This window comes from Calypte anna, chromosome 15 (assembly GCF_003957555.1).
Source record: "Calypte anna isolate BGI_N300 chromosome 15, bCalAnn1_v1.p, whole genome shotgun sequence".
Classification (NCBI taxonomy): Eukaryota; Metazoa; Chordata; class Aves; order Apodiformes; family Trochilidae; genus Calypte; species Calypte anna.
Genome location: NC_044261.1, coordinates 5,011,884 through 5,032,979, shown reverse-complemented (window position 1 = coordinate 5,032,979; position 21,096 = coordinate 5,011,884). Strand labels below are relative to the sequence as shown.

At 59.4% G+C, this 21,096-nt stretch overlaps 3 protein-coding genes across 3 annotated transcripts; 1 reads left to right on the top strand and 2 right to left on the bottom strand.

The window, feature by feature from the left end:
* Window positions 1–68: 68 nt before the first annotated feature.
* LOC103536554 (somatomedin-B and thrombospondin type-1 domain-containing protein) lies at window positions 69–3,064 on the top strand. The gene is made up of 6 exons (XM_008502724.2): window positions 69–386; window positions 993–1,175; window positions 1,295–1,385; window positions 2,410–2,583; window positions 2,737–2,857; window positions 2,959–3,064. Exons 1-5 carry the CDS (start codon window positions 179–181, stop codon window positions 2,840–2,842), a joined length of 762 nt encoding a protein of 253 aa, XP_008500946.1. The 5' UTR covers window positions 69–178; the 3' UTR covers window positions 2,843–2,857; window positions 2,959–3,064.
* Window positions 2,949–4,903, bottom strand: LOC115599239 (vegetative cell wall protein gp1-like). Its single transcript, XM_030460828.1, has 2 exons — window positions 3,925–4,903; window positions 2,949–3,509 (listed from the first exon to the last, which is right to left on the bottom strand). Exons 1-2 carry the CDS (start codon window positions 4,826–4,828, stop codon window positions 3,301–3,303), a joined length of 1,113 nt encoding a protein of 370 aa, XP_030316688.1. The 5' UTR covers window positions 4,829–4,903; the 3' UTR covers window positions 2,949–3,300.
* A 979-nt stretch (window positions 4,904–5,882) lies between these two features.
* LOC115599238 (thyroid adenoma-associated protein homolog) lies at window positions 5,883–19,831 on the bottom strand. Its single transcript, XM_030460826.1, has 31 exons — window positions 19,727–19,831; window positions 18,969–19,146; window positions 18,672–18,758; window positions 18,394–18,421; window positions 18,043–18,185; window positions 17,735–17,857; window positions 17,377–17,497; window positions 16,958–17,109; window positions 16,450–16,531; window positions 16,088–16,224; window positions 15,239–15,436; window positions 14,155–14,827; window positions 13,916–14,068; window positions 13,722–13,831; window positions 13,415–13,575; window positions 12,820–12,986; window positions 12,400–12,585; window positions 11,682–11,827; window positions 11,067–11,210; window positions 10,670–10,774; window positions 10,268–10,468; window positions 9,839–9,989; window positions 9,513–9,747; window positions 9,143–9,382; window positions 8,785–9,010; window positions 8,436–8,642; window positions 7,995–8,233; window positions 7,662–7,838; window positions 6,952–7,218; window positions 6,654–6,859; window positions 5,883–6,540 (listed from the first exon to the last, which is right to left on the bottom strand). Exons 1-31 carry the CDS (start codon window positions 19,828–19,830, stop codon window positions 6,269–6,271), a joined length of 5,619 nt encoding a protein of 1,872 aa, XP_030316686.1. The 5' UTR covers window position 19,831; the 3' UTR covers window positions 5,883–6,268.
* Between the last annotated feature and the right edge of the window lie 1,265 nt (window positions 19,832–21,096).

Sequence of the window (21,096 nt, the reverse complement as noted above, 5' to 3'; positions counted from 1 at the left end):
AGCAGAGCTGGGACAGCGAGGGTCAGTGGAGCAGAAGGGAACGGGCTTTGTCCCCCCGCCCAGCCCAGGGGCGGTGCAGTTGTGGCTCCAGCCCTCGCTGCTCACCCAGCGTTTGCCGGCACGAGGTGGGGGGAAGCTGGAAAGCTGTCACTCGCTGGCCTGTGGGGACTTGGGCACCATGTGGGGTCTGCTTCTCTGCGGGAGCTGGCTGCTGGCCACCGGCTACCTGGCGAGTGCCACAGGTGGCTGCTGGCACCGGTGCTGCCCGGGCAGGAACAACGCCTGCTGGGCTCTGAGCACCCGCTGGGCTCGCTGCTACTGTGACTCGTACTGCGAGAGGACAGGGGACTGCTGTGAGGACTACCATGCTGCGTGCCGCCGGGCCGGTGAGCATGGGGATAGGATGGTACAGTACGGTACAGTATGGTACCAGCTGGACAGCTTGCCAGAGAGGGAGCCCTAGGGCTGGGGACACCAGCCTGGGCTGCTGCTTTTGGTGGCAGCTGTTTGCTATTTTCTGTTGGCCCCATGCTTTGGGGTAAGGGGGTGCATCTGCGAAGACCAGCTGGGATGGATTTGGATGAATATCTCGATGGGGAGCAGTGACAGGGGGTGACAGGGAGCATGGGCCTGCGGGATGCAGAGCCAGCCTGCCCTGGGGACCCAAACGCTGGGCAGGCGGGTGCTGGCCGCGGCCCCTGGGGACAATTGCAGTAGTCAGCCCTCCCTAATCTTCGGGGAGATTAGCGGGGTCCCAACTCAGCGCGATGCAGAGCCGCCGCAGCCTGGGGATAAAGGTCTGCGGAAGCGGAGCACAATGGCACCGCACCGCCCGGACTCGGGGGAGAGGGGGTGCCGGGGCCGCCCTTCTTCATCTCCAGCCTCCTATCTCCCCCTCCCCTGTGCTACATCTCCCCTGCTCTCCTCTTCCGTCCTCCATGCCATCAAAGCTCCCTTTTCCCTCTCTTTTCCCTCCCGCGCCTCTCTGGCAGCAGTGGGCTGCGCGGTGGGGCCCTGGGGGCCGTGGAGCGGGTGCAGTTCCCCGTGCGGAGTCGGCAGCAAGGCCCGCAGCCGCCAGGTCACCATCCCTCCCCGGCACGGAGGGGAGCCCTGCCCTGACCTCAAGCAGCGCCGCGGCTGCCTGGGGGAGCACCCGACCTGCGGGACAGCCAAAGGTAAGGTGGGGATGCCCACCTCCCTCTTGTGTGACCTACCCCCCCGTGCTGCTGTCCCTGCTTCCTGTCCTGGGGTGTGTTTAACCAACCGTGTCCCCCCCGGGTTACTCTTCTGCCAGAGGTGGCCAAGATACTACCCGACTCCTTCAGCCAGGACTTCAGGGATCGCTGGCGAAGAGCTGGGCTGATGTTGCCAGAGGAGCCGTCCGGGTAGGTGTGGGATGTTGTGGCTTGACCCAGCAGGCAGCTAAATACCACACAGGCACTCACTCTGCTCAGCACCCCTAGGGAGTCAGAGAGAGACTTGGACAGGTAAAGGTATAGATACTCATGTGTTGAGATAAAAACAAGTAAATAATTGCAATATAATACTATCACTGCTGTTAATAATAGACTTTACAAACAAGTGATGCACAGGGCAGCTGCTCACTGCCTGCTGGCCAATGCCCAGCCCAGCCCTGGTGACTGATCCTGGAGGAGAGAAACCCCAAAACCACAATCCAGGAAGAGAGACAGAAACCTCCCGGCAAGTTCTCACCTATGTGCTGAGCAGGATGTGGCAGGATGTGGGATGTTCCACTGGCCAATTTGGACCTGTTGCTCTGTCTGTGCTCCCTCCCAGCTTCTAGTGCACCCACACACCAACAAAGCCTGAGAAGTTGCAAAATCCCTGATTTCTTAGCAACAACTCAACCCATCAGTGTATTATCAACATTCTTCTCATACCACATCCCATGCTAAATCCAGAACATGGCACTTTTCTAGCTCCTGAGAAGAAAATTAGCTGTATCCCAGCCAAACCCACCACAGTGAGGCTGAGGCCCATCTGCACCCCTTCTGCCAATGCTGTGGTCCCTTTGCACCCCCTCCTAGAGCTGTGTTCCCCTTGCCCAACCCTAAACTTGGGTGTCCTCTATAGCAGCAGCCCTTTTACACCCCACCCACAGCCATGGCCTCTGTGCACCTTCCATCCCCCCAAACTGCAGCCCCTTTGCACCAGCTTCTAGAACTGTGGCCCCTTTGCACTCCCCCCAATCATTACTTTTCCCCAGACTCATGGCCTCTTCGCACCCCCCAGAGCTGTTACCCTTTTAACCCTCCAAAACCACAGCCCCTTGACACCCCTCATCCATCAAGAAAACACCACAAACTCTCCTCTATCCTCCAGCCACTATTTCCCCACTTTTTCTCCCCCATTTTCCCTCTTTCTCCCCCCATTTTTCCTCCTTCCCAGCTCCCCCCTCCCCAGCTACTGCGGGTATTTCCGCCTGACCCAGGTGGGGCCCCCCTGCCGTGGGCAGCCCTGGAGCCGCCGGCTGCACCGGGACAAGCGGGTGTGTGTCGAGTGCTGGGGGGACACATCCCACCACCACCCCCATTGCACTGGGCATGGGCTACAAGGAGCCAGGTAGGTGGAAATTTGAGGGGGGGGGTATCCCATCCCATCCCATCCCCCCCTGTGTAAGAGCATCTCTCCATGTTGCTGAGGCATCTTCCTTCTATATTATTAATTTTAAATAAGATATATTTGTATATAAAACTAATATTAATATTCTTCCAGGACATTTTGGGTGGCTGCCTCCGTGGCAGGGTGCCAGGGCTCGTGGGTGCAGGAGGGGCTGCAGGAAGGTTGTGTCTGTCCCCCACCAGCACTCATCTTTGTGTAGCATCCCCTGGGGGAGGTGAGCTGAGCCCTCCCCATCACTGGTCCTTGCTGGGGAGGGGGAATGAAATAAAAATGTGGGTTGTTCTTTTTTTTTTTTGTCATTTCACTCTTCTACAGGCTTGCTGCTTGCCCTTGGAGCTGACTCCTTGTGTTTTCCATTAAGTACTTTGGCAAAGAATGGGAAGAAAATGCTGCTTGTAAAGATTAAAAGTATGGGAATTGCTGAAGTATGGTTATTAATGGGGCAGCAGGCATGAAGGAGCCCAAGCTGGGCACAACCCAGGGTCCGGGAAAGGAGATGGGATGGAGAGGGCAGTGCAGGCCACTGCCATCCCAGCATCATCCTGTGGGACCCTAGCTGCAGGTGGGCAGCCAGTGCCCGTGCCGGGGAAAGCAGGCTGTCCCGGTCCCTGCAGGGGGACTCTGGCCATTGGCTGCCCCAAAGCCTGCAGGGGACTGTCAAGTGCCCAGCTCCCTGCGGAGTTTGACAATTTCCAGGAGCAGCTTCTCTTTCTCCATCATGATTTTCTCCTTCTGCAACTGCAGGATCTCCTTCTGCAGCTCCAGGACCTCCGTCTGCAGCCGGCTCTGCTTCTCCAGCCTCTCCCCAGCCACGCAGACACAGCCCCGCGGGTAGGGCTGGGACCCCTCCGGCACTGATGTGCTGCCTGGGCAGAGCAGAGAAACCTGTTAGAGCTAGAGAAGGGACGTGGGGCTCTGGGAAACTGTGTGATCCTGCCCTTTCTCTCCCATCTATGCCCTTGCCACCACTGAGTAGCTCTCCCTGCCACTCTCCTCAGGGAGCCGGGCTGCCAGGACCAGGACGTGCCAGTGATGCTGAGTTCAGACCCCAGGACCACTCCCTGCCATTTGTATGGCAGTCTCCCAAAAGCTAAACCCCTGCAGGATTCCCCGTGAGCCCTCTCCATGTGCTGCAGCAGCCAGTGGGATCAGGGCAGGGTATGGCTGTGGCAGTGTGGGAGCTGGGACCAGCTGGGACAGAAAAATTGGGGGTTTGGACACCTGGTCCACAGCAAAGGAAGAGACACTGCCCAAGGAGGGCTGCTGCATCAGGAACCTCACCGTTGATCTCCGGGGCCGGGGAGCTGCCCGTCCCCCCACTCTGTAATGCCGGGCTCGCTGTCGCACCGAGAAGCGGCCACGCCAGCACCGGGCTTGGCGGGCACTTGACGCGGGGGGGCTCGGGGGAGCTGGCTGGCAGCACCGGGACCATCCCCGCTGCACCCCGGTCCTGCGATGAGGAGAGAGGGGGAGCTGCTGCCGGGAGCACCACTGCCGCGGGTGGGCAGGGTGCTGAGGGGGCAGTGCTGGGTGGTGGAAGGCTCTTTTCCGTGATGTCCTGGGGTCCCGTTGGGAGCAAGCGCTCCTTGGAGTTGGGTGCCTTGCTGGCTGCACTGAGACAGCTCTCCAGCATGGGGCCGGAGGCTGGTGAGGGCTCCATGGGGCAGAGCAGCCCACGGCCTGGGGCAGCAGTGCTGCTCTGGCCATGCAGGAGCAAGTCCGGGGTGACCTCCAGCATTGTGGGGGGGCTGGAGGGGTCGCTGGCTGCCCTCACTCCGAAGGTCGAGGCTGAGAGCGGTGGCTCTGGCAGGCCTGGGCCAGGCTTGTCGAAGAGGGCTAAGATGTTGTGGGAGAGCTGCTTCTGGGGCCGCTGGCGGAGCACCGGGTGCTTCTGCATGGCCAGCTCCCTGCGGGCGTCGATGACCATGTTGTCCCACTTCCTGCGGATCTCGTCGGGCGTGCGATGGACCAGGGGACTGAGGGAGCTGACGGCGGCTGCGATCTCCTCCCAGGCGCGCTGCCGGGCCGGAGTGTTCTTGTACCGGCCGCTCCTAGGGATCAAGATGTCCTTGCGGAGACTGACCTCCTCCAGGATGAGGAATTTCTCCTCCTCGGAGAACTTGAGGCGCCTTGGCATGGAAAGCGGGTGGCGATGGAGGGCGAGGCTGGATCTGGGTGCGCTCATCCCGAGCACAGCTCCAGGGCACACGGAGCCGGGGCTGCGGCACCGCCCGGAGCCCAGTAGGACCGGCTGCCCGAGGGGGCTGACGCTGGCGTGTGTCCCCTCCCCCCGCTGCTCCCCGAGCCCAGCGGGGTCCCCGCTGCCGCCGGACCCCCCGCCGAGCCGGTGCCAGGCGGTGCCGGGGAAAACGGATGTGGCCGCGTCCGGCTTTGCTCCGAGGCGGGGCCGATACCGGGGCGGGGCAGGGGAGGCTCCAGGGCCGCGGGGGTTTACCCGGGAGCCGGGTCCTTCCCGGCCCATGCGCTGCCCGGAGCCGTGAGCGGGGCTGGGTGTTTTGGGCGTTGTTTGCGGGGTTTGGGGCTCCAGGGCTGCAGCCGGATCCTGTTGCCCTTTCGCTGCACCCAGAGGGGTTTGGGTCCCGCCCGCCTCCCCCCTTCCCACACCTTCAGGAGCAGGGAAATCAAAAGGCTTCAGCGCTGGGGATGTGGCCCGGTTTCAGCCGGGAAAGCGCTGATGTTCTTCTCAGGAGCTAGAAGAGCGGCACGGTTTGGATGTACTGTGGGTTTGGTACGAAAAGAATGTTGATAGTACGCTGATGGGTTGGGTTGTTGCTAAGAAATCAGGGATTTTGCAACTTCTCAGGCTTTGTTGGTGTGTGGGTGCACTAGAAGCTGGGAGGGAGCACAGACAGAGCAACAGGTCCAAATTGGCCAGTGGAATATCCCAAGTCATGCCACATCCTGCTCAGCACATAGGTGAGAGCTGGCCGGGAGGTTTCTGTCTCTCTTTCCTGGATTGTGGTTTTGGGGTTTCTCTCCTCCAGGATCAGTCACCAGGGCTGGGCTGGGCATTGGCCAGCAGGCAGTGAGCAGCTGCCCTGTGCATCACTTGTAAAGTCTATTATTGTTATTGTTATAATAATATTGCAATTATTTAATTGTTTTTATCTCAACCCATGAGTGTCTGTATTTTTCCTGTTCTCTCACTGACTCCCCGGGGTGAGTGGCTGTGTGGTATTTAGCTGCTTGCCAGATTAAAACCACAACAGTGTGTTCTTGGCCTTTTTATTTGGGATAAAAGCCCAGGTTGGCCACGAAAAACAAGCCAAAATCTTGGTTAAAAAAAAAGGTGGTGGGAGTCAAGCAGCACGAGGGGTCCAAGGGCTCCGCAGTACATGTCCCCTCCTCCCAGATGGACCTGAGGGCAGGGATGCTGCAAGCAGCAAGGTACAGGCCAAGGCAATGCTGTACCAGTGTCCTCAGGATAGAGAGGTACAAAACATTAGGAACAAAGGGAGTGTGTCCTGCACAGCAAGCTGGGGTCTCCTGAGTTACACCTCTGAACCCACAGTCCTGAGTGAGCATCCAACAAATGGAGGAACGTGGCAGTGTGAGCTAGGAGCCTTGTGGGACTTGCCATGACACCACTCCATGCCTGCAACCATCAGGCAGCCCCAGACAGTGGTCCTGGCTCCCTCAGCACCTTCTCCTGGCTCAGAGTAGGGGCCAGCCCATGCTGCGCCAGCAGTCCCTGCACCAGCTCCAGCTTCTGCTCCAGATCCTGGGTGTCACAGGCCAGCCCTGGCACAGTGATGGCATTTTCCCCCAGCAGATGCAGTGCCCGTGCCACCAGCTGGGCCCTCAACAGCAGCACGGCCACAGCCACCTGCAGCCTGGCACAGCCCAGAGCCTTCATCCCCCGGTGGGCAGCAGCGTCTGCAGAGAGGAGGCGAAGGAGTCATGAGTGTGGTGAGGTCCCCCCAGGATAGCTCAGCCTGGGGCACAAGGACACAGCTTGCCTGTCCCAGGGGCTCCGCGCGGTGCTGTACCTGGGCTCCAGTGGTGCTGGCAGTACTGCAGGTCACACAGGACACTGGGGCCTGCAGCCTCCAGCCAGCGCAGGGCTGAGGCACGGAGCTGGCTGCTGGTGGGAGCCTTCTCCAGGAGCTGCAGCAGGACAGGGAGCAGCTGCCGTGCCAGGACAGCCGGCTCAGCAAAAATGTTGGGTTCATCCTCCCTGTACAAGCTGGTAGCTCTAGGGGGCAGCCGAGGTACAAATGAATTTGAGGGCCAGCCCCATGGTACCCCGTGCTCCCTCATTCCCAGCCCAGGGGTCTGGCAACTCACCTGTTGTCTTCCAGCTCCTCCACAATGCCCCTGAGATCTAGGACAGGGAGATGCTGCAGCAGCGAGTCAAAGGTTTCGGGGTTCTCCCCAAACTCTGCCAGGATGAGCTGCAGGAGCCTCTGGAGCCCCACATTGTCCTGAACAAAGACACAGCCATCTCGGAGGGGCAGCCTAGGGTCTGGCCACAAGAGGCTGGCAAAACCTGAGGCCTCGTGCCGGACCTCCCATTCCTCATCTTGCAGAAGGTGAATGCCCACGTTTATCAGCCTGGGGAAAGGGAAGAGGAGAGAAAGGCCACTGCAGTCCCCAGAGCATCCCCAGCCTGCCTGGAGACTAAGGTGAGAACTGGCTGGGAAGTTCCTGCCTCTATTCCTGGATTGTGGTTTTAGGGTTTCTTTCAGGTTTTTCTTCTTTGCAATGGCCTGCCATGGCTGGGCCAGGTATTGGTCATCAGGTGTAGACCAGTTGCATTGTGTATCACTTCATTTGTACAGTCTATTATTGTTATTATCACTATTCTAATTAAATTATTTATTTGTTTTTATCTCAACCCATGAATCTCTACTTTTCCAGTTCTCTCCCTGACTCCCTGGGGGGTGCTGTGGAGAGTAAGCAAACAGCTGTCTCACATTTAGCTGCTTGCCAGATTAAAACTGTGAAACCTACAAAACCTCAGGGCTGTGGGCAGTGCATCTCCTGCAAGGACCTACCTCAGAGCCACGGGGATGAGCGAGACAGCACCCAGGGACTGAGACACCACATCTGCACCCGCTGTCTGCAGGGAGCGGGCAGCTGCCAACCGCAGCACCTCGGATGATGCACAGCAGCTGCAGACCTCCAGTGCCCTGCACCATCGCTTCACCAGGGTGCTGTCCTTGTCCTCAAGCCTGTTGAGAGGACAGGAGAGGGAATTCAGGCTGGCTATGATTTGTAGGAGGGAAGACATGGCTCTGTTCCATCAAGGACTGAGGAGAAAGCTCCTGGAAGGGTCAGGTGGAGCCAACCTAGCTGCAGCAGGGACATACCAGTGGGCAGGGACATACTGGTGGGCAAGCAGCAGGCTGGTAGCACACATTGCCTGAAAGAGGAGGTCAGGGCCAGGACACTCAGCCTCCACCATGTCCAGCAGCATCTCCAGGCATATTGCTGAGGAGCCCTGAAGCTTACAGGAAGCTTCCTGGGACCACGACGAGGGGTCTCTGTAAAGATGCAGCAAAGCCTCAAGGTACAGTCTCAGGAACTCTTTGTCCTTCCTCTCTTGCAGCACTGACCCCAAGCTCTCCTAGTTGACAATGGGAAAGAAGGTACAGTTAGTGGCTATGGCACCACAGGATGGCAACCTCAGCACACTGGACAAGCAACCTGCACCTGTGCACCCTCAGCCTGGAGACCACCAATGCTTCTCAGGGTGCACCTGGGATCCCATCTGCAGAGTGCATTGGGGACCCTCTGCTTTACTCAATGACTTTTGAGCCTCATCATACCAGCAGTGTCAGCCCGAGAGCCTTTTCCAGGTCTGTGAATGTTTCTCCCTCCCTATCAATAACCCAGCTCAGGATGGCAACCTGGACATAGGAGTTTGGCTGCTGGAGAAGTGAGCAGACAGTGTCAATCCACCCGCTGTCCCCTAGCCGGGCTGCCTCATCGCACACAAAACGGGCCATGGTTTGGTGGAGAACGGCCAAGCCCACCTGGAAGAAAACCCAAGATCCACATTCCAGCACTCAGCCTCAAGTGGGGTGTGTGCCCCCCAAGCAGGGGCTCCCCACCTCCCATCCCTGGTCTCACTGTCAGGGAGGCCTTGGCTGTGATTTCCCCATCAGGCAGCAATACCTGCAGCTCAGCCCCTCCCTGCTTTCCCCCCAGTGGGAGGCTGCCCAGCTCAGTGCTGGCAGCATCACGGATGCTCTGGGTGAAGCTGGAGCTAAGGGATGCAGGCAGGAGGGCGAGGACCTGGAGGAAGGCAGCACGGATGAGTGGGCAGCGCTGGGCAGGGGTGAGCAGCCAGCCCCGTGCCTCCAACTGCAGAGCCACGGGGTGCAGGGCCTGGGCTGACAGCCTGCGGGGAGGTGAACACACGGCCTCACCACGGAGCACACGGGACTTGGGCGGACACCACCTTTGCAGCCAAAAAGCTGCATTTTGGCACAGACCAATGGCAGGGGACACGGGATGGCAGGGGATCACTCACCCCTCAATGCCCGGGGCATGAGACAGCAGTGCCTGCATCTGCAGCAGGTGCCCGTGGAGGGTGTTGTGTGAGCAGACCTGTCTGGGCGTGGTTGGGAGCTGCCGTGCCAGCTGCAGCAGGAGCCCCTGGCGCTGGGGCACTGGGACGACTGGCACCAGTGCCTTGGCAGCCATTGCTCGCACGGCATAGATGGGGCTCCCTGCCAGCCCCAGCAGCGGCTCCAGAAAGCAAGCAGAGGGGCTGTGGAGAGAAAAGGGTCCATGCAGTGATGCTCCAGCTGGGGCAAAACCCCGCTAAGAGCCAGGGCCATCCCCAGCACTGCAGGACCACCCAGCAATGCCAGAGCAGAGCATCCCTGCTGCCCCCTCACCTTCCAGGGCAGTCAGTGCCGGGCTGCAGCTGTGCCAGGAGGGTAAGGACTGCATGGAGTGCGGGGTGCAGGCAGAGCACCCCTGGTGCAGGTCTTGTAGCCACCCCCAGCTCGCCCAGCAGCACGGTGCCCAGCTGTGGGTGCTGCCCGAGGAAGGCAGGCAGGCTCATCCCCTCCGCCGAGCAGCCCTCCCCGCGGCTCCGCTGCTGTCCCAGCAGCCGGGAGGTGAGGGCACCTGCCGGGAAGGGGAAGGAAGCAGCGTCAGGTCCTGTCCACCCCCTTCCTAACCCCCCGTGAAGCTCTCGCCTCTCCCCCTCGGTACTCACTGAAGAGCTGGATAGCTGCGTTCCTCATGGCCCAGCACGGGGAGCCCAAGCCCCGCAGCGCCAGGGCCACCATCGGCGTGGTGTGCCGGAGCAGTGCACTGCCCAGCCCCGTGCCACGGACCAGTGTCTGCAGCACATGGAGGGCACACACCTGGGGAGAGCAGAGCTCAGAGGTGAGTGGGGGATCGGGGGCTCCACGCAGAGAGGAGGTAGTGAGAAAAGATGGGGGAGCTGAGAGCCATCAGCTCTCAGGTTCCCGGGATGGGCAGCGCAGACAGGGCTGTGGATTTTGGCTCTCCCTGAGGTCCCCGTGCCAGAACAACCTCGTGCTGGGGTACCTGGCATGGCAGCCTACAGGGGACCTCATGAAGATCACCCTGTCACCAAACTGGCTCCAGCAGCAGGGAGCTAAGTGCTCACCACACTCACCTGCGGGAGGTCGAGGGTCTGGTCCCAGTCCTGGGGCAGAGCCGTGGTGGCCAAGGCCAGCAGTGTCTGGACACAGCGGGTCAGCAGTGGCCGTGCCTGCACCGGGGCCTCCCCACTGACGATGCAGAGGAAGAGCATGGGGAAGCCAGCAGCACGGCGTGTGATTGAGCTGCTCCGGGGTCCACTCAGTGCTTCCAAGCCCTGAGGAACAAAACCCGCTCAAGATATGGCTGGAAAACTGCTGGCTGGAGACTGCAGCTGCTCTGCAGGGGAGGGCAGTGGGTGCACCAACCCCACACTGCACTGTCCTGGCTGCCAGGTGGGTGCTTGGCCCCAGGATGGAGGATGCAGGGACACGGCTGTAGGACATGGGGGGAATGTGGGGCAGAATGAGTACAGTACCTGCTCCAGCATGGTCCGTGGGATTGCCTGCAGCTCTGCATCAGGGTGGTTCAGCAGAGCAGCACAAAACTTGGTGAAGCCCATGCTGCAGCCCTCCACAGCACCCTAGGGCAGAGCAGCATCAGGCCCTTGTGCCCCTCAGGCTGTGCCCACCAGTCCCCCAGAAGCCCCTTTGCCAAAGGGAAAGTGAGAAGACACGATGGTATTGGGGATGTGATGGGGTTTGGCACTGAGATCCCAGCCAAGGGGTCCCATGTCCTGTCCCAGAGCAGACCCTGCCCTGCTGCACTTGTCCCCACTCACACCAGTGAGAGCCTCTGACTATTGGCCTGGGGTAAGGACAGAGCTGGAGGGGTGGACGAGGGCCAAAGCCAGCCCAGGCAGGACATGCACTTACCCAGTGCCGACACCTCAGCAGGATTTCTTGGAACACCTTTGCAGCAGTCTGCAGGGTGGGGAGTGGCAGGAGAATTCCCAATCCATCCCGCAGTGCTGGGGCCAGCAGCAGCTCAGCCAGGCCTCCCAGGAGCAGCCCTATCTCCTGGGGAGAAGTGGAAGGTCACCATGACTGGCAGTGGGACTGCCCCACACCCGTGCTGTCCCACAGGCTCCGGGGCACAGCAACTCCCCAGCCAGCTGCAAGGCATGAATGACAGAGATGGCTTTTTTCCAGGCAGCTGCCAGAGAGGCTGAGGAGAAGAAGACAAGATGGGCTGTTGGCAAGGAGCTGTGATGGGTGACCACAGGGCTGCAAGCCAAGGAGCCCGGCTCTGCCACAGCTGGGGGCTGTCAGTGCCTGGGAACCAGATGGGCTACATAAGGGTAGGCAGGGTGGTGGCTGCTGGGGAGGGTGGTTGCATTCTCCCTGGCCTACAGCAGCTCTGAGGTAAGGGCAGAGATCCTCCAGGGAAGGCAAATACCCCAAGGGGAGCTGGAGAACCATCTGCCCGGGTGGGTTTGGTGGTGGGTGCCAGGGTGCCCCTCTCCCCAGGGCCATGGGGAGGTTGCCTACCTTCACTGATACCCAGCAGCAGGTCAGGATGAGGCTGTGCTCCTCTGACAGCAGGACTGAGTCCTCCTCCTCTTCACCCTGCCCCTTCCCCAGCATGATGAGGGAGCCAATGGCATTCCCCATGTCTGCAAATGATGGGGCAGCAGCTGTGGGAGGGAGAAGCCTCGTCTGAGTGGGGCTGCACAGAGTAGTGTCTGTGTGGGGCAGAAGGAGGGGGATGCTTCTGGGGGAACCCTCTGTCCCCTGTTCAGAGTGCACACAATTGCAGTGGCTCCTCTCCTGCCATGTGACTGACTCAGGATTGTAGTTGTGTTTTGCCCTACTGCTCTTTCCAAGTTGTTGCTGTAAGGGCTCTTCCAACCCCTGCTCTTCCAGCTGCTTCAAACTGGCAAGTGCCTTGCTGCTTCTGGAAGGCTTTTGCTTCTGCTGCTGCTGTTCTCAAAGGCAGTCAAGAAAGGAGCCCAAACCTAGGCATTAGCTGCTCTGTTCCTGTGATTTCCAGGATCCTCTGCCCAGCACTGGGAGCATCCTTGCCCAGTTGTCCTGCTTTGCACTTCACTCCTGGGCCAACCTTCCCTGTCTGACACCCCTGCTGTTCCCTGCCAGAGAAAGGGAGCCCAAAGCCTTCCCTGCAGGCTGGAAGGCTGCTGCGTCAAGTACAGCTGTGACAGAGGTGTCAGTGATTCCTGGGGCAGGTCCTTCCAGGGGACACACTCACCTTGCTCAGTGGCCCCAGGGCCCTGCTGGCTCTGCAGAGTGCCCAGGAGGAAGGAGGTGATGTCTCTTGCTGTGGTCACAAGGTGGGTGAGGAGCTCCTGCCAGCTCTGCACCAACTCTGCTGCCTGCATGGAAGCAGCCACCTCTGGCACCTGGAGCAGGCACCTCCGCAGGGCTGTGATGGTCCCTGCAGGAACACCCACCTCTGTTCACTCCTGTCTGAGCCTGCTGCTTAAATGCTCACGAGCAGGGCCCTGAAGTGACAGGCAAGTCAGGGAAACAGGGAAACTGAGGCAAGGACATGGCATCAGCACAGAGTTGTGGCCTCAGTCCTGCTTGCATGATTCCTGCCTGCTCCAGGCTCCCAAGAAGGGGATCTGCTGCAGAAGCTGCTCCCTGCTCTGCCAAGCTGGGGACATACCATGCATTGGTGCAGAGGCAGCTGCCTGCAGCAGGTCCTGGCATGCTGCAGTGTACTGGGCTTGCAGCATGTGGAGAAGGTGCTGAGCAAAGCAGAGACCTCGGTTGGGCAGTGTCGGGGCTGTTTCAGCATCCAAGGCCAGGCTCTTCATGGTGCCACTGTCTGACCTGAAGTAAGAGGTAGAGGCTGCTGTAAGGATGAAGGGATTTTCTGCCTGACTCATGCTGTGCATCTCCATCCTCCCCTGGTTTGGGGCCCTGCACGCCAGCCCTACCCACCTACCCAGGGCAAGGCTATTTCAAACCCAAGCCATTCATAGAATCATAGAATCATAGAATTGGCTGGGCTGGAAGGGACCTCAGAGATCATCAAGTCCAACCCTTAATCCATTACTGCTGCTGTTACTAGACTATGGCACTGAGTGCCACATCTGGATCTGGTCTCTTTTTAAATATCTCCCGGGATGGAGAATCCACTGCTTCCCTGGGCAGCCCATTGTTGCTTTGAGCTATATTAAAGCAGACTCTGGTGAGGCACCAGTGATGCTGATGCTCTTGGGTGCTGCTGTTGGGAGGGGGAAGCTGAGAGCTCATACTTCTGCAGGATGGTCTTCATCAACACGGCTCCAGCTTCAGCCTCTTGCACTCGTGGGCTGCTCAGGGCATCCTGGGCCAGCTGGAAGAGAGCCAGGGCAATGGGCTCCGGAAGCGTGTGGGGGAAGTAGCGGACAAGCAGCTCTGAGGCCAAGTCTCTGATCTGCCAAGAGAGGACAGGTGAAGGAACTGGAACACAAGATGGAGATGAAAGCATCTGAAGTACCTGGGGCAGAGCAGTAGGGGAAGGCCCCCAGCCTGAGCCAACTCAGGGCCGAGGCAGGTGGCTTTACAGCCACTGAGACTCACCTCATTAGTGCTGTCCTGCAAGCAGCTCAGCAGTGCCAACAAATTGGGCTGGGAGAAGAAGTCCCAGCAGCCGCTCTGCCTGGCATAACTCAGCAGTGTGGCCATGGTCCCTGTGGTGGGGACATGGGGTGGTGGGACAGGTGGGACCCCCTGCAGCCAAGGGGAGATGCTCCAGGTGGGTTGCCTGTACTCACGTGGGGGCTGTCCCTTCTTCCTGTCGGGGCTCCAGGTGTCCGTGCAGGTCTCCAAAACAGCGGCCAGCAGGAGCAGAGCCGTCTTCTTCCTCTGGTAGTTGGAACCCGGGCTGAGCGAGGTGATGCTGAGCTGCAGCAGCCACTCCACAAAGCCTGCGGGGCAGAGAACAACGCTAGGCTGGGCACCCGGCTGCGGATCCCCCAGGGCTGCGATGGAGATGCCAGGGTGGCCACCTCACCTACTGCCTGGGCCAGCTGCCCCGCTCCATCGGTGCCTCGGGTCACCTTCCCTCGCAGCTGGGCCAGCGAGCTGTCCCGCAGCCGGACCAGCGCCTTCCTCACCGCCGCCTGCAGCAGCTGCCGGAAGGCAGAGGACCCGCAATTGAGGTTGAGGGGCAGGAACTCCCGCAGCAGCCGCAGCTCGATGCCTGAGAGGGGCAGATTGGTGCTGGGGCTGCAGCACAGCAGAGCCACGGCCGACAGCCGGACGCCGTCCTCACGAGCCCCCAGGCAGCAGCGGAGCCGCTCCAGCGTCTCCCCCCGCAGCGACAGAGCCCCCGACACGCTCTTCTGTGCCTTCAGCAGCGAGACCCAAGCCCGGAGTGACGCTGCATCCCGGCCACCAAACCGGGCGGCCAGCGGTGCCTGCGCGTCCGGGAGCTGCCTCAGGGTCCAGGTGAGGAGGTGGTTGGCAGCGTTGCTGTGCAGGATGGGCAGGGGGGAGCGAAGCGCCTGGGAGAGCAGGGGCAGCCAGCACAGGGACCACCGCCCCACCAGGACCGACCCCCGCTGCCCCTCGGCACACTGCTGCCTCACCAGGGCCTTGTAGACCTCAGCTGCTGCGGGACACAGGTGGTTGGTGGAGAGGCAGCTCAGGAGGTGCTGTGGCAGGTCCGGGTAGGCATCCAGCACCTGGGAGAAAGCCAGATGAGCCCCCATAAAGGTACTTTTCCAATATAAATGATTCTATTATGTCCCTGGCTGAAGGCCTCGTATGGCGAGTGACATGCGGGTGCAAGCCATGGTGAGGTCACCCAGGGCACTGAGCAGCTCTGGTACACCAAGCTGCTTTTGGCCAGATTTTGGTGGACACCAACTGGCAAAGCTCCCCTTCCTGCTGTCAGGGAGTCCCCACGAATGCATCACTGTTGCTTTAGGTCACCACCCTACCAGAAATACTACCCTTGGGGTAATGCTAAAATGGGCACCCTGACTGTGAAGCCTGCCTGGCTGCCTGGCTGAGCTGGTCAGGGGAAGGTGACAGGCTGTGACATCCTGACAGCAGTGTCAGCCAGGACTGAGCCTCTCTGTCCCTCTTCCTACCTGCTGGCTGCCCACGTAGGGGATGATGGCACAGAGGGGCACATATCTGGCTTTGATTTGCCATGGCATTGAGATCACCCTCTGCAGCATCTGTTGGTAGAGGGGTCTCTCCTGGTCCTGGAAGTGCTGGCACTCAAGGTGGTAGATCTCCAGGAGCAGTCGGAAGGAGCTGTGGATGAACTCGGACACCCCTTCTGCCTGGAGGGAGGACAGCAAGCAGGAGAGGTTAGGGTGGGTTCTTCGTCCTGTCTTGCTGTGTGAGGAAAGACTCTTGGCTCTCCCATGTGTCATGAACAGAATCAATTTTCTCCTTAGAAATTTCACTTGTCAGTGACTGCACTTTCTGATGCTAACAGCACATTTTTCAGTGTCTGTGTCTCAAATTGAGAACTCTTGATGTTTATAGTTGTTACTAAGTTCATGGTGTGAATGGCATGCAGGAAAGCTCTTGTTTATGCTTATTCCCATAGAAACCAAGGTCACTGCTAAACCTTGACACTCTGGCAGAGAACTTTCAGCACTGGCTGGTGACCAGGGAGTTAGGAGCTGGGGCATGAGGATGGCAAGAGGTGAGCCAGCTTGTGTGGGCCAGCTGGGACTGCACCCATGGGTGCTGCCTGGGCAGGGCAAAGCACTGGGACACAACCCTGTAGAGCCCAGGTGTGCTGAGTACCTCAGCCTCAGCAGTGAGGGTGTTGCTGCCCTGGCAAAGGAAGGCAGCTGCAGGCAGCCATGGGCAAGGGGATTTGTGTTTGGTTGATGGAGCTGAAACAAGCAAGGATGCATTATGGGCAGGGAAAGAGCTGTTTCTGGTTGCTGAGGTACAGACTTTTTGCACCCCAGCCTTACCGGGGTCTCGGCGTTGTCCCACACCATCTGGGTGAGCTGCTGGAGGAGCTGGGTGTCCTGGGACAGGATGTGGGTCCCCATCAGGTGCCAGAGGGCAGGCAGGCTCTCCCGCAGGCGCTGCAGCCACAGGGCACAGGCTGCAAGGGCAGAGAGCACCACTGCAGCCCTCGCCCCAAAAATTGCCTGCAGAGGGTTAGTGTCCACTGGGCTGGAGCAGATGTTAACAGCAGTTTCCAAATCAACCACCGAGTTTCAGAAAAGCATCTTCTCCAGGAGAAGATGAAGAGACGGGGGCTCCATATGTCCTGAGCACAATGAATCCTTCTGATCCCCCCCAGCATGGCAGGGTCATCATCTCCTACCTTGGAAGCAGTAGTAGTGGCAGTCCTGCTCCTTGGTCAGGGCACACACAGTGGGAAAGACCACGTCCAGCAGCAGGCAGGCCTGTGGGGACACTGCAGCTCAGGGAGGGGTGTGTGTGGGCTTTGCAGGGCAAGAAAACCTCACAAGACAGGCAAGGCAAGAGTTGCCTGGCTTCCTGACTCTTACTGCAGCTTATTGCTGGTCTTTGCTTCCTGCCTGCAAGTCCTCAGGAGATGCTGAGGAGAGCTGGAGGCTGCCCAGTGTCTGCCCAGGGGGCAAACACTGCTGATGCTTTGCCTGGCTTCTTCCCACCTCCCAGGAGAGGGAAATCCCTGTTCAAATGTCTTTGGAAAGGGCAGGCTCCTGGCTAACACACCATGTCCAGTGGGATATGCAGAGCAGTGCATCCTGGCTGTATCCCATGGGGATCCACAGTCCGCCCAGCGGCTGCCATCTGAGCATTAGGAGTTCTCCAAATCCCTGGCCATTGGGTTTGAGCTCTCCTACCTTGTGGGTGAAGCTCTCTAGCTGACAGCTGAGGATGTCAGTCTTGCAGCATGTCAGCAAACCTCTGGTGAGCACCAGTTTCTCCAGCCCATCTGGCTCCAGGACTTGGGGGGCCTCCACCACCAGCTCCCCAAACTTCAGCTCCCCCAGACCTGGTGGGAAACAGCTGCATTAGGTGGCAGAAAGATGGCAAACCCAAATGCTGCTCTGAGAGCAAACTGCTCTGGCTCATCCCAGAGTAACGGTAGGAGGTGGCTGGTGGCAGCTGGGGCTCCTGGACTCCAAGCAGACACAGAAGCAGAGTCCAGCTTGGATCAGCTGGTGATCAGCACTGGCCTATTTCCTCCCACAGCTCCATGCACCAGTTCCCACTCTTCCCTTTGCCAGAAGCCATCCCCAGCTCAGGACAGAGCACCCACCTCTCCCTGGGAGCTGGAAGAGAGCCAGCACAGCACTGGCCCCACACTGGGGCTGTGGGGCTGTGTTCACCAGCATGCTCAGGGCTGTGCCTGCCAGCAGCCGTGTGTCTTTGTTGGGGGCCTGAAACCACAAAGGAGGCAAAGGTGCAGATCAAAATGTCATTTAAAACCCAGACCCCATTTAAACCTCCCTCTGTGCCCACAGGAGAAATTATGCCGGGTCCCTCAGCCACCCCAGGCACTGGGGCTGCTTCTGCAGGCTCCTCTCAGGGGAGGGAATGGGAAAGCACCTGGGAAGGATGGCATTGCTCTGCTCCTGGGGACAGGCAGCACCATCCCTCCCCAGGGCAGTACACACCTTGCCCCAAGCCACCTCCAGCAGCAGCCCCACGAGGCTCTGCAGGGCTTCACTCTTCCCCACATTGCTCCACGCAAGGGGGGCCACGTCCTTCGGCAGTGCCTGGAAGAGCTGGAGGCAGGCCTGGAGGAGGAGGTATGGGGACCATGGGGATGGCTGTCATCACTCCTCACCTACCAAAAAGCAGCAATTCCCCGGGGATGGCCATTGGGATCAGTGCTTTGGGACACATCCCTCCTGGACATAGCTGCCTGTGCCTGCCCAGAGCAGGGACTGATCCTTCCCCTCCTCTGCAACTTGGCTCTCACCTTGACAGCCAGGTATCCCCAGGTGCCACCAGGCTGGCTCTGCAGCACCCAGTGCAAGGTGGTGGCCAGGCACTGCAGCAGCAGGGACAGGTTCCGCTGCCAGTGCTGCCGGCCCAGGCTGCTCTCCTCTATGAACATGCACACTGTGGGCAAGGGGACAGCATCAGCCCCCAGCACTGTGCTGGGGGTCTGGGTGTTACTGGGACCCCTGCAGAGACCCCACAGATCTGTCTGATCCCTGCTGCCTAACCCATGGATGCAGAGGACTTGTTCTGGGTAGGCAGGGAATATCCTGTGCATTGGTGGTGTGGGCTGGGAGAAGCCCGCAGAGGAGAAGGGATAGAAACTGACCTGACTGAAGGTTCTCAGGAGACAGCACCTGTGGGGCAGAAGGACAGTTTGTCCTGTGTGACAACACACTGGGGCTTGGTGCCTTGGGCAGGAAGGTCCTGCCTGTGCAAGAAGCTGTCCCAGGGATGAACAAAGGGTTGATGCAAGAGGAAGCCCCCAGCATAGTGGAAGAGATGCCCTGACCCCAGACAGCCCAGACCAGGATGTCCCTGTCACACATGGGCTCCAGTCAAGCCCCCACAAAAGCCAGTGCCACCACACAACCAGGGCACTCTCACCTCTCCCTGCTGTGCCAGGCCAGCCATCAGTGTGCCCACCTCCTGGGCCAGCAGGGCTTCATTCCCCACAGCCAGCTGGGTCACCATCTGCTCAGAGACACCACGGGTCAGCAGCTCTGCCTGAACCCCCAAGAAATCCCAGCAGCAGAGTGGAGCTCTGTGGGGAAGCTCCCCACAGCCCCTTTGGTGGTAAGGACAGCACACCAGGGCTGTGCTGGTGGCAGGCAGAGCTGGGTGAGACCATCACTTGCATGTAAGGATCTCTGAAGCTGCAGCCCAGCCAGCCACATTGCAGACCTGTTCCAGTTTCTGGAAGGAGCTGGAGCTGCTGGTTGCCTCCATCTGGAAAGCCAGGATGCAGCGAAGCAGGGGCCGTGCCTCCCCCTCACTCAGCGCCCGCAGACCCTCGCCCAGCGCCCGGGACAGCAGGAGAGCCTCCTCCAGGTGTTTGTCTTTGCATCTCCTGGTGGTACTCCTGAAACGGGATGGGGGTGAAGATATCCCAGCTCAGTGGGGATGAGGGTGGGGGATACCCCAGCTTGTTGGAAAACGGGATTGGGGTGCCCCAGTTTGAGGATTGGGGTGGATGTACCCCATCTGAATTTGGATTAGGATGGGGGTGCATTATCATGGTGAGGATTAGGATTTGGGGTACCCCTGCTAGATTTCGATTGGGGCAGAAGTGTCCCAGCTTGACAGAGGTTAGGGCATCCCCTTTTCGAGGCTCCTCTCTCCCAACTGCGCTCAGCACTGCACTGGGGGGGAGGAACTCCCCAGAGTTCAGCGTCCACAACGCGGCTCTGGCAAACGCAAGCATGCGGGTAGGGACGGGGCAGGAGGGCCCGAAAAATCCTAAAACTTGCTGCCCTGCTTCTGCAGAGCAGGGTGGAGGGGTTTGCGGATGCTCCGGGGAAACCGCGCCGGATCCCTGCGCCCGGGGGATTCCAAAACCCGCACCAGGGGATGCTCGGGGGCTCCAGGCCGGGGAATCTCCGGGGTCTACGCGCCCGGGGAATGCCGCCGGGATTCCCTCGCTCCAGGGCCCATCCTCCTACCTTGCAAATTGCCGCAGGCAGTTCAGGCAGGAGAGCACCGGCTGAGAGATGCGAAAAGCCCCGTAGAAAGCCTCGCAGGCCCGTGCTTCCCGCTCAGCTCCCATGGCCGCTGCCTTCTCCACCATAGAGCTCGGCCGAGCTGCTGCCGGCTCAGCGGCCCCCCCTAGTGCTGCCCCCGGCCCGACCGGGCAGGCTCCGAGCTCCGGGGATGCTGGGGACTCCGGGGATGCTGGGGCCCCCGGGGATGCTGGGGACTCCGGGCAGGTTCCGGGGATGCTGGGGGCTCCGGGCAGCGCTTGTTATGCCGGAGGATGCGGGAGAAGACTGGGAGTGCCGGGCGGGGAGCCTCGTCTTGTTCCGCATCTTTCAGCACGACGCCGGCCCCACGCCCGGCTGCAAAGCAACATCTGATGCTGTTTCCATGGCTGGTGGAGAGCGAGAGCCCCCAGAAGGGCTGAAAACCGGGGAGATGGTGTCTGCTGGAGGAAGCCGGGTAGCGTCAGGTGGTGGCTGTAAGATCTCTGAAATACTGAATGAAATGCTGCAGAGTGAAATAGTTCTCTGTCCTCCGTGCCTCATTCCATCAGAGGTGATTGAGTCCCTGGGTCCTCCTGCTACACCACTGGGACCATCCCCGGTAGTCAGCATCTCTGCTCTCACTACTGGCCAGTGGAGGGACTTTGCTCCTTCATGTGGGATGGAATGGCCGTTGGGAAGGGAAGTAGATTTATTATAATACTTGATGCTAATTATCATTACATCCACATGATTTTATCTGGGTTCTTTCTGTCACTTGGCACGGGGCTGAACTATTTTACCAGGCATGATTCAGGGTTTGAACAAGATAACCTTTTAAGGTCCTTTCCACCCCAAACCATTCTATGATTCTGTAATTTTTGTGTCTTTTTTCCACACAGTCATAACTCCTGGCTAACTGGTGCCGCTGAACTTCACACAGCAGCTATCAGGAAAGTGCTCCTGCCTGGTTTTGACTTTGAAGGATTGTTTTTGCTTCTCACAGGGGCACTGGGGAGAGCAATGGGCATCAGCTGTGTGTGCAGCTCAGTGGGATGGACAGCCCAGGACAGTGAACCTGAGTGGGGCAGTGTCTGTGCTGGCTGGCTGGGAGGGTGCTGAGATGTGGCTCCTGTGTTTTAGGGTCTTTGAAGCTCTTGTTTGCATTCCCTTGTGCTGCGTGCAGAATGGAATGGCAGGGGAGGAAGAGGTGGTTTGGGTTTTTTTCTGATTTCACCATAGGAAGGATTTTCAGACCCTATAAATTCACTTTTGACAAGCGAGCGGCTAAAGCAGATTAACCTTTTTGCTAATCCTCTATAATGGCTTTGGAATCTCCTTAACCAATAAGAAAA

What these genes read in the sequence shown, in the direction of transcription:
- LOC115599239 (XM_030460828.1), bottom strand. Translation starts at nt 4,828, where the DNA reads ATGAGCGCACCCAGATCCAGCCTCGCCCTCCATCGCCACCCGCTTTCC. An exon ending in CCCGGCCCCGGAGATCAACG is followed by an intron (nt 3,510 to 3,924) that starts GTGAGGTTCCTG and finishes TGCTCTGCCCAG; the next exon opens with GCAGCACATCAGTGCCGGAG.
- LOC103536554 (XM_008502724.2), top strand. Translation starts at nt 179, where the DNA reads ATGTGGGGTCTGCTTCTCTGCGGGAGCTGGCTGCTGGCCACCGGCTAC. An exon ending in TGCTGCGTGCCGCCGGGCCG is followed by an intron (nt 387 to 992) that starts GTGAGCATGGGG and finishes CCTCTCTGGCAG; the next exon opens with CAGTGGGCTGCGCGGTGGGG. An exon ending in GACCTGCGGGACAGCCAAAG is followed by an intron (nt 1,176 to 1,294) that starts GTAAGGTGGGGA and finishes CTCTTCTGCCAG; the next exon opens with AGGTGGCCAAGATACTACCC.
- LOC115599238 (XM_030460826.1), bottom strand. Translation starts at nt 19,830, where the DNA reads ATGGGAGCTGAGCGGGAAGCACGGGCCTGCGAGGCTTTCTACGGGGCT. An exon ending in AGACCCTCGACCTCCCGCAG is followed by an intron (nt 9,990 to 10,267) that starts GTGAGTGTGGTG and finishes TGCTCTCCCCAG; the next exon opens with GTGTGTGCCCTCCATGTGCT. An exon ending in GAGGAGCTGGAAGACAACAG is followed by an intron (nt 6,860 to 6,951) that starts GTGAGTTGCCAG and finishes GCTGCCCCCTAG; the next exon opens with AGCTACCAGCTTGTACAGGG.